Here is a 10,964-nt window from a genome sequence, read left to right as displayed (position 1 = left end):
AGTAGTCTAAACGGGAGGTCACAAGCGCGTGGGTGACTGTGTGTAGGGCATCTCGGTCCAGATAGGGTCGCAACTGGCGCACCAGGCGAACCTGGGCAAAAGCCCCCCTGGTCACGGCTCCTATATGGTCTTCAAAATTGAGTCATGAATCCAGGAGGATGCCCAAGTTGCGAGCCCTATCAACGGGGGGGTAACACCTCAAGTTGCTTTTTTATTCTGTAAAAAATGCTGCATTGTCTGTTCTGCCAACTTCTATCCTTCCAGGGCTTATTAGCAAACATGAGAAATTGAAGATTGTGCGTCGCTTTACTATTTCCACTCTACGGAACTTTGGAATGGGAAAAAAGTTAATGTCTAAGCGGATATCGGAAGAGGCTCACTATTTGGTAGAGAAGATAGCAAGCTTTGAAGGTGATATGTTGCAGGAGATGTTATTTTTATATTTATTAATTTATACAACTATATGCCATCTTTATATGTGCAACACAAGGCAGTGTACAATGTGTTCTTGCCTCCACTTCACCACAACAACTCTATGAGATAGTTTATTTATAAGTTCAAAAACAAATACTTGGTTTTTGTTGAATTAATATTATAATTCATCGCAATTGAAAAGTGGCCTGAAACCTACCTGCATGGTTCATTCTGTGCCTTGAATCCAAACTTCTAGAGTCAGCTCACTAGGCTGAAAAATGATCTATCTGCACTTTCATTGTCTTTCAGAGATGAAAAGATTATGACCATAATATGATTTAGTAGAATCAAGCTGCACAATGGGAACTTTTCCTGGCAGACGTTATTTGAACCACGAAGTTCCATAAGTGTTAAACTCCCAACAGAATGTAGTGCAGGTAGCCCTTGATCCCCTATATGACTTTAACGGAGCTTGCCCATTATGGTCATATGTTGTGATGATCATAAAACGGACCAGTAACAAGGCCAACCTGATTTTACAACCATTTTTGTGGTGATGAAGTGAATGCAGTGATGATTGTTTGCTGTGGCAGTTTTGCCAACAACTGGAGGTAATTTCCAGTTGTTGGCAAAGCCATTATAAAACACAGTCAAGGGACATTACAAATGGCCATTTATGTAGCCATGTTGCTGAGTGCTTGAAGTACAGTGATATAATGGTGTGTGGGGGGGAGGCAACTTCAAATAGTCACTAGGTGACTAGTTGTTAGTTAAAGGTTACCTGTATAAAGAAAATTTATGAAGTCATTACAGAAAAAGATTTGGAAATGCAAAACTTGGTCAAATTGGGAATCGATTCTCTTATGAAGATAAAAAGTTCACCGAACTATTGGAAATCTTGGAGGCATTCATAGATTTATTTCTGAGCATTCCTGGAGTGGTAAGTCAACTTTATGTGCTTCTACAATAAGATTTTCTCTGTTCAGTTCCCTTCAACCTAAAAAAAAACTTTTTGAAGTGGCCTCTCTACTACTTCTACTTCTAAAAGGTGAGTTTGTGAGAATCACATGGCATCTCTTGATCAAGTGACTGTTCCTCTTTCTCTTGGTTAGTTCAGATGTTGCTACTTAGGAGTGATTATTTCCAGAGTTATCAAAGATGTAAACAGCTTCAGCCCTGCTTCTTCCCAGCTAAATATTCTAACTACTGCCCATTTCACAGAGGCATAGATAAATAAGTGCTTTTTAAGTATCCCATAACAGATCAGCTTTCATTCTATTACTTAGCATAGTAGCAACTGAGGAAATATAATCAAAGAGAAAAAAATCATAACTAAATAAACTTGGTGTCTATGAGTTTATATTTTATATGTATTTGGTCTGAAGGCATTGCAGAATAAAATGAAAATGTCTCTATTTGATCTTGCATGCAGTTTTTTAAAAAATAGAAATAAGAGGGCACTTTATAAGAGAACTAGTTTTTCTATGCACCCCTGAGTGAAAGCAAAAGGTGTAAATTGGCAATGCCTAACTTTTGCTATCACCATGTTTCAGGTATACAGTGCTTTGCCAAATATCATGAACTTCCTTCCTGGACCTCATAATAAAGTCTTCTCTGATTGTAAAAAGGTTTGTAACTTCATTAGGAATGAAGTGGATGCTCACAAGAACACCCTGGATCCAGACAATCCTCGAGATTTTATTGACTCCTTCCTCCTTAAATTAGAAAAGGTACTGTTATGTATGTAGTGATGCCAGGCTGATGTAGACACCATACACCAGGTGGCATCAGTCAGCTGGCCTGATTGGTCAACCTGTCCGGCGGGAAAGATACAACACCAGCTTGGGTGTTACCTGGCCAGCGGGAAAACAGAGCAACCGGGTTGGCTGATTTCAGGGGCATCAGTAGCATAAAAGGGGTTGGGCTAGGCCTTTTTCCATCTTGTAATCAATAAACAACATCACGTATGATGCTGGCTCGTTACTGTTGCCATGTTGTTTATTACTGGCTTAGAATTGGACCCTGATGAAGACTTTTCCTTCAACAATTAGAACATCAATGTAAACAGAAATTTGAAGACAGTTCTCCTGCTTTGAAAATGGTTAATAAAAAGGACTCGTGTGTGAGAGACTAATTGTGGATTATTTACATGAAAAACTAAAAGGTGGGAAAAAACCATAATGATAATTTTATTAGATATAAAAATAAAGGTGCTTATTCTTAAAAGCATCCAGATACATAATAGATGTCTAGAGGAAAGCTGAAGCAGAACATTTATCATAGATAACGTAAAGCCATAACATATTAATATTTGACTTTTATTGGTAGGAGTTTTAAATGTGACCCATTGTTTTCTGAATGATGTCAGAGATGAAAAACTGGCATTCTAGTGATGGATGGATTTCTGGTTGAATTTTACTTGTGCCCTCCCCTACCAAACACAACTTTTCATAAACTGATACTAGATAGGCTGCTTAGAGTTGAGTTTTTAAGTTAGAATACACCTGTGTGAGCATATTTTACAATCTGTTTCAAAATGATATAAATGTCAAATTTGCGACGTCACGTAACGTCGCACGATGTATCAGAGCTTTTTCCCCATTGCCAGCAATGGGGTGGGCACGGTTTCGTTGTGACGCGTCCAGCCCACGGGCCGGCAGTTTGACACCCCTGGAGATGTCAGATCAAAAGTGATGGTCAACATGTGGGAGAGAGAGCAGATCCCCAGTTAATTACTGGCATATTTAAGAGGAAGAAAGGGAAGCAAAAGACAAACTGAGTTAAAATATTGAGAGGCTGATTGTGGGAAAGAAAGCAGGAAGCAAGAAAAGTGTGGATTAAGAACTTGGAAAGAAAGACACTACTACAGCAAGCTCAGTACTATAAACTGTTGGGATGTAGCATGACCTGTTTCTCAGTACCTGATCAAAACTGTGTCAGTTCCAAGAAGGAAGCCTGTCTCTCATTCAGCCAATACTTGCTGCCAGCCAGATTCTCCAAAGGAAAACATCCTTAATTTAACAAAGGATACTCTTAAATGGCCTTGACTTTTCTAATTCATATAATTTTAATGGCTGTATCTTGAATCATTGGCACTATCAAACTAAGTTTGAGACAATTCTGTTTTGTTTCCGATTTGCCCTGGAGGAGACATGAAATTAATCTGACAAAGGGAGAAAAAAATGACTGCCTTCCATTCATTTATAAAAAATGAATCAATGAATATTACTGACTTTCTAAGACTTCTCCAGCTAGGATTTCAGGATTTCCAAGATAACATTAATCCCAGTTATCTAACATCCAGCTTTTTAGATTGTCAACATCTAACTGATATTTAACAGATAATAAATATTTAACAGATAATCTGACGGTGTTAAATTCTGAAGCTGATCGTTAATTCCATTTCCTGCTTTCTATTAAATCCTTGATGCGCTTTGTCTAATGGAATTTACATGGTACGCTTACTGCAAAAGTTTCCACTCAGGCACATTTTACGAGAATTACGGTAGCAACTGGGTCTCCTAGGCGTTTTAAAAAAAAACACGTTCCAACAACAGAAACTACCCGCGATTTCTATCAACAGTCTTGACCTGTTGCCGCTAGGCATCGTGTTAGAGTTAGGCAAGGGAGATTAAGAGGCTAGTTGCATTTTACTAGTTGCTCCAACTATTGACTTCCTTTGTGAATCAGAGATTGCTGTCATGAAGACCCCGTCAGTTGCGGAGGTTGAGCCAGAATATAAATTAAAATATACCCCAGAGCTAAGATGCGAGAAGCCAACAGACTTGGTTCCGGTTTGCTATAGCTGCAAATCCTGCATCCTGTCCTGGAAGATTTTTTCCACCCGGGAGTGGTTTGTGCGTGCCAGCCAGGTAACTCAGAGGACGTTCGTGGTGGGGATCATCAACCGATTCGAAAGTCACGACCTCCTGAAATACTCCTGGAACTTCCTACAGGCTATCGATACCAAGGATTTTACCTATTCCCGTTCCTGCGTCAGCTCCATCTTCAGAGCTTCTTCTGCTCTGGATCGGGCTATGGATCCACAGAAACTGGCGCAATCCATGGCGGATCTTTGGCAATGGTTCTTAGGCGCCTCTTTCTGGATCAAAGCAAACTACACACTTCTTTTGCTGCAAATGTGCGACCCGCAGTTGCTGCTGACGGCTGCTACTTTGATTCGTATCCTCTTAACTGAACACGAGATTGCCACGTCTGAAAACACGGGAGAAGGTAAATTTCACTACCTGCCAGAACTGCAGGAGCTATTTTGGGTATCCACCGAGGGGGGGGGGAAGGGGGCGAAATGGCCAATGTTTTACCTGTTGATCTTCCACCATCAAGTCTAGTAGTTAAAGCAGCAGGCTAAAAAAAACTGGGAGACTGAGTTCTAATCCTGCTTTAGGCTGCAGCTGCAAGCCTAAGGGGATGACTGTGTCAGCCACTTTCTCTGGGCTCACCTCACCTAGTCGTTGTTGTAGGGAAAATAGGAGAAGGAAAGAGTATTAGGTACGGTATGTTTGCTGCCTTGAACTACTTATAAAAATAATAAAGATGGTATTAAAATCTAATAAAATAACAAAGTTAACCCAAGGCGTTATCCCATTTTCATCACTGACAATATCCAATGATCATCAGTTAGCAGGCAGCATTGCAATGTATAATACTTATAATACAATCATATATCTGCTATTCAGGGAAAAATACACTGAGCTGAAAAGGAATGTTTCCATGGTAAGTAAGTATTTACTGTATATATAATGTGATTGCAGCATAAATTGATATTCAAAAAATAAATTATAGTATGGATTGTAGTTACCTGTAATAATTTATGTTCTTAATTTTTGCAGCACCACACTCCCACCAGACTCCTCATGATAGATTGCAAAGCATAAAACACAACATAAAAATTAAAATAAAATTGAGTGCGATCAAGTTATTTTTTTTTTACTCCTAGCGACCACATAGATGTATGTGGTCAGGATCTATCCCAAACCTGTTCTTTCAAGTTTTCCAACGATACACTCCTGGAACTGAGTCCATCCACCTTGTTGCTATTTCTCCTCTCTTTTTCCTTCCATTTTCCCTAACGTTACAGCCTTTTATTCTGTGTTATGATGATTTATCAAAATTATACTAATACTAGGATCTCTTATTGATAACTTCTAACCCTTACAAGCTCTCCAGAACTTCATTTTTGTCACCTTCCTAACCTGGATTTCCTGGAGGGAGGCTGTTCATATGTTGTCTACTTACAAGTTTTAAAAATAATGTTCAATATTGTTTACACATTTACATTTAGAAGAGAATATTTGCAGCTCAGGTTGAACTGTGGGGTCCTTGGCGCTCTCTGAGGTTGCTGTCGGGTAATGAAATGTCTACAAGAAAACAGCCAAGTTCAGAGAGTGTCAAGGACCCACAATAAAACACATTTGTTGTATGTTACCCAGAGTGACTTGTTTTGTGAGACAAACAGCTATATAATTTTTTAAAAAATAAATGAATAAATAAAACATATTTTCACGATTTTATTTCCTTATTTTGTATATGTTTTATGTTCAGCATTCCTTAAGGTATACACCAAATATAACTTTTTTCTCAGAATATGCATTCTGTCATGTCACTGTTCCAAACATATGTATTCTTGTGTATATAATTTTTGAGCCCAGAAATATTGTGAGATCAAGGGTAGTAAACTAAACAAATTACTTTGTTGAAACTCCTGTGAGGGGAACTTGTGCCAGACTGTTCTGTGGTGAGCTCAACCTTATTTCTATTTTCTGCCAAATGTCCAATCATAACTAGAAGCCTTTATCTGGCTGTTCCCAAGAGAATTCAACTAGTCTAGGAGATTCTTGTAAATAAGTTAGCAACAATAAAAAAGCAATTCTTTACGATGTCACACTCATTCCTTGCACCTGACATGCTGTCTGGGACTGAAACTTGGGGTCTGGAATATCTGAAGGATATCAGATTATTTTTTCCTATTCAAGTGCTGTAAAGCAATATAGCATGGTATATAAGTCTAAGCGCTATGCTTTTACTAAGTGCCCCAATCTCAGTGGGAGAGCTGAAGAACAAGAAGTTGGTTTCTCTTGTCTCACCTGGAATCATATTTGTGAAATTGTTCTGCTTTCATTTTCATTTAGTTCTTGCTCAATTATTTTCATCTTTCAATCTGACAGAAGAAGAATATGTAAAGCGGAGCAAATCTGACATGCGTCCTCTTGCCCCCATGAAATCTGCTGCACTTTCCCAAATGGCTGAAAACCAGTTAGCAAGCAATGCAATTGGTATGGTTTGATTTTTATGTATAATATATACAATATGTAATGTAAGCCACTTTTAATATGCAGGTTTCTTCATGTCATCACATTTATATGGATAACAACACTATTATTTTCATTGAATGCCCAGTGCAGTATGGTCAATCTATGCCCACATCTGGATTTGTTCTATTTGTCAGCATGAGTTTTCCATAAGGAAATAGAAATTTTATTTTGGATTAGATTGAAGACTTGTATATAACTTGGTCCCACAATGGCTAATTACTGCACGTGTACAAGTGAAGCCTGTGCAGAGGAAATGAATTATGTAGCGTATTTCTCCCCGCACACATACCTCTTACGTTCCCTTAACATAGATTTGACATATAATGATAATAAGCATTAGCAAGTGAAGCGATAAATACTATGGATCTGGATAGTTTATGAGTGACTTGTGTGGCTAGGACGTTAGCTTGACAAGCAGCAAGCTTGTGTTTGAGACCCCAGTGCTGCCATGGAACGGGGTGAGCTCCTGTCCTTTGCTCCAGCTCCTTCAGAGACATGAAAAAAAAACCAATTAGCGTGCACCAGCAATGATGATTTCACCGGCTAACCCTTTCAACTCAGAAGTGCCTTAGTACTTCTGACACAAGTGCAATATGATAGCTTATTGCAATGTTTTTCAAACTTGGCAATTTAAGATGTGTGGACTGGCTGAGGGCTAGAAGGTTGGCTGGGGAATTCTGGAGTAGAAGTCCCTGCATCTTAAAGTTGTCAAGACTGAAAAAAATGCTGGTTTATTGGCAGAAGGCTAACAGGACACTAGCTTACTTGCCTCCTCAACCTCTCTTCTAAGAGGGGTAGGCCTATGTCACTTTACTGCACCTGGTTAACAATGTGGGATCCAGTAGTCCATCTATGAATCACTCAGGTTTTGCATTTGGGTTCATTAATGTCTTATTGCCCTTGCACATTATAGCTTGTACCTTGTTTTGTTTTTGTTTTTTTCCTTTTTACTCTTACCACAGGTAGTATCCGTGTACAAAAGATTTGGTCCAAACAGTCAGATAGTATCTTCAGAAAAGCATTGTGTGACCTGGAAAGTGAGACTAATTATTTTGCAACACTGACTTTGCACCCAACCACTGCACCTGCTTTTCCTCAGCAGTCCCCCAACAAATTCAGAGATTTCATCCGGTATCTGCCTGTCCACTTATCAAAATCCATTTTGAGTAAGGATCTTTTATCTCCTCAACCTTTCTAGGGCTTCTCTTCAATAGATTGTGGCTCTTCAATGGGATGCTTTGCTTTTAGGAGCCCATTCAATCAACTCAGCTTCCTAGCTGACTGCAACAGTGCTAAATAGTTCTAAATGCTCCATGTTCCTCAGAAGTTAACAAGTATGCAAGTAGATAAACAAAGCAATCAAAGGGGGCAAGGAGAGGGAAAAGCAGGGAGTGAACTGTCCAGTATTTCTCCCAGATCCAGAGATCTAAAAGGGCTATATTGACAACACAGGAGAAATTAACAGGCTAAAGATACGAGAGATAGGAAGAATGTTTGGCAAGATAAAAATAATCTAGGTTACATGGAGGTTTGGGAAATATTTACAGGATCTGCCCAGCTATTCAGCTGGTTTTAAAGTACCTCTTTGATGGAAGCCCTAAAATACTCTAGAATCAAGAATCATCACTGCTGAGTCTGAGAAACTGTGAAAACTGTTCAGGCTTTTATGAGTGATGGTTAATTTTATTGGTTGCATTTAGTGTTTTAAAACTGTTGATGGCAGATGGAATCAGTCTTCAATTTAGAATCTGAAGTCTCTTGTGTTTATTTCAGTTTTGATTTTGTTATTATTGTTCTAAAGTCTCAGAGATTCCAAAAAAACTCATTTTGCTGCTTGCTTAATAAGCCAATTCCTTTGTTAACAACCTTTGAGAAACCTGGGAGGATTCTGCCTATACTGTAATCAAACCATTTTTAATGTATTGCAACTAGGGAACAAACTGGGCATCTCAATTGCTACCCTGCTTTTCTGCTGACCTGACGGGGCCCATAACTGATGGGGGAAAAAAGAAAAAGAAATAATAGTTTTGGTCAAAATCAATATGCTTTTCTTTTGAATTTTCCAGGAATGTTGGACCTGAAAACCTTAGCACGATGTGCCTCTGTAAGTCCACATTGGAACTTTTTGGTCAAACAACTTAAGTGTGACGTAATAGCAAATTATGCCCTCCGAAGTCAGATTTCATTTTTTCAGGTATGTGTAGTAGATTAATTTCCCCTTATCCAAGCATTGACATGCATGGAGAAAATTCCTTCCTCATTAAAGAGCAGGACGTTTTAGCTTTCAGGGTTCAGAGAGCTTCCTTTCCACTTAGCATTATTGTCCTCTTCTTCTTCCTCCTAGCTGCACCTGAGAAGGCAACTTTTAAGCTTGACAGCTGACCAGCTTAACTCTGGAAGAACATTCCCATGGAACACATCTGCCTGACTTAATAGGTTTATATTTAACAAATGTTCAATGACTTGCTATTCATGTGAACATTATACCCATTCCCAATGAAATATTTACCTTGCATTGTAGGAACTTTATAAACACTCAGCTCAATTCAGTCGGCCCGACTCTGCCCCGAATTAAGGGAGTACAGGGTCATAAAGGATTTATAATGATTCTATTCTCTAGTATGGGTGTTTCCTTCCTCCAATTAACAATGGAAATTGTGACTGCAAGGGTGGTTTTACCAGTAGTCACAGTGAAACAACTGGCTCGGGCAACAACCAGCTCGCTCTCCTCTAATTTTATTAATAAATTAATTAAATTTATGTGCTGCCCATCTTGTCCAGAGATGACTCTGGGTGGCTTACAAACATTAAAACTACAACACTGTCATGGTTCCAATAGATGAGACCAGTAAAAGCAGAACTCCAAGGCAAGAGATTTCCTTAAAGAACCTATTTATTGGCTACAGAGTATCAGCACTATCAGAAGTGAAACCAAGTCTGGAGTTCCCTCTCAAGGGTTACAATGTTACAAAGTTGAACTTCCCACCCCAGCACCTTGTAATTAACTACATTCCCCAATAGAATACTTTAGTGGGCTTTCTAACGGCTCAGCCCACCAAAAGTCAGGCAGCGATGACCTTGGTTCCCATGGGACAAATTATAACATTAAAACTACCCCTCCCAGTACTGTGGCAACCAAAAACGAAGCAAAAATGGCTTCAGCTAAGATTGTTGCAATGTTGGCAAACACATTAAAATAATAAAGAAAAAATAGCAATAGCACTTCGACTTATATGCCACTTTATAGTGCTTTACAGCCCTCTCTAAGCAGTTTACAGAATTAGCATATTGCTCCCAGTTATCTGGGTCCTCGTTTTACCGATCTCGGAAGAATAGAAGGTTGAATCAACCTTGAGACAGTCAGAACCGAACTGCAGGCAGTTGGCAGTATTAGCCTGCAATATTGCATTCTAACCACTGCACCAACATGACTCATAAAAAAGAGTAATAAACCTTGTTTAAAAATGGGGAAGAGGGAAAACACAAAATACATGGAGAGAGGTGGGGTTTTTCCTAATCCAATAACCACCTCCCAATTGGAGCTCTGGGCCAGTTGGCAGAGCCAAGTGTTCAGGCCCTTACGGAAGGTCAAAAGTGAGGGTATGGATCTTACATCACAGGGCATGATGTTACAAAGAGCAAGAGCCAAGGAACAAAAGGCTCTCTTACTATCAGTATGCTCCCTTCAAGTGCGGCACAAGGTTCTGTTTTAGTGCCAGTCATCTGCCATTATTTCAACTGAATATGCCCATCTCTCTTAACAGTAAATGCGATGTGGAAAACTTAATGAGGCCACAATTGCATCTTACTTGTCAACTGCTTGTTTTCTTGCTCTGAATTAGATGGATTGTTTCAAAACAATGTCAGTGCCAAAATCTCCCTGCACTATTAAATACTGTAGATGGAGCAAAGCCATCTCTAAATCTGATTTTAACTTTCCACAAACAGATGTGTACTGTATTTTTGTAGTGTTTTGGACTTACTTTTTCAGGGACATCTTTATTTAAGAAACTGTATCCTGTGCGGTATTATGAATTTGCAATTTTGCTATCTGTTGCAGGCCTTGTGTCCTAAAGGAGCAATTTCCACCTTTGCCAGAATAGTAAAGGTTGCTATTCCTCGCATAACATCAAATGGTGATATAATCCTAACCAAAACTAAGAAGCAACTCAAGGTAGATTGGAAATGTTTTTCCTTCTTGGAATTCCATGGACTGGT

The 10,964-nt window shown here is 39.1% G+C and overlaps 1 protein-coding gene across 1 annotated transcript in view; it reads left to right on the top strand.

The window, feature by feature from the left end:
* Positions 1-4,115: 4,115 nt before the first annotated feature.
* The window catches only part of FBXW10B (F-box and WD repeat domain containing 10B), a gene marked incomplete at its 5' end in the record, with an annotated part of 29,667 nt that continues 22,818 nt past the window's right edge, over positions 4,116-10,964 (top strand). The window contains 5 exons of the mRNA XM_081319648.1: positions 4,116-4,647; positions 6,600-6,707; positions 7,709-7,912; positions 8,813-8,940; positions 10,807-10,920. Coding sequence (XP_081175774.1) covers positions 4,116-4,647; positions 6,600-6,707; positions 7,709-7,912; positions 8,813-8,940; positions 10,807-10,920 — 1,086 coding nt within the window. The remainder of the gene's footprint in view (positions 4,648-6,599; positions 6,708-7,708; positions 7,913-8,812; positions 8,941-10,806; positions 10,921-10,964) is intronic.

Source organism: Vipera berus (assembly GCF_964194415.1).
Source record: "Vipera berus genome assembly, chromosome: 2".
Taxonomy (NCBI): Eukaryota; Metazoa; Chordata; class Lepidosauria; order Squamata; family Viperidae; genus Vipera; species Vipera berus.
The sequence above is the reverse complement of the archived record's forward strand: the minus strand, read 5'-3'. Positions and strand labels throughout refer to the sequence as shown.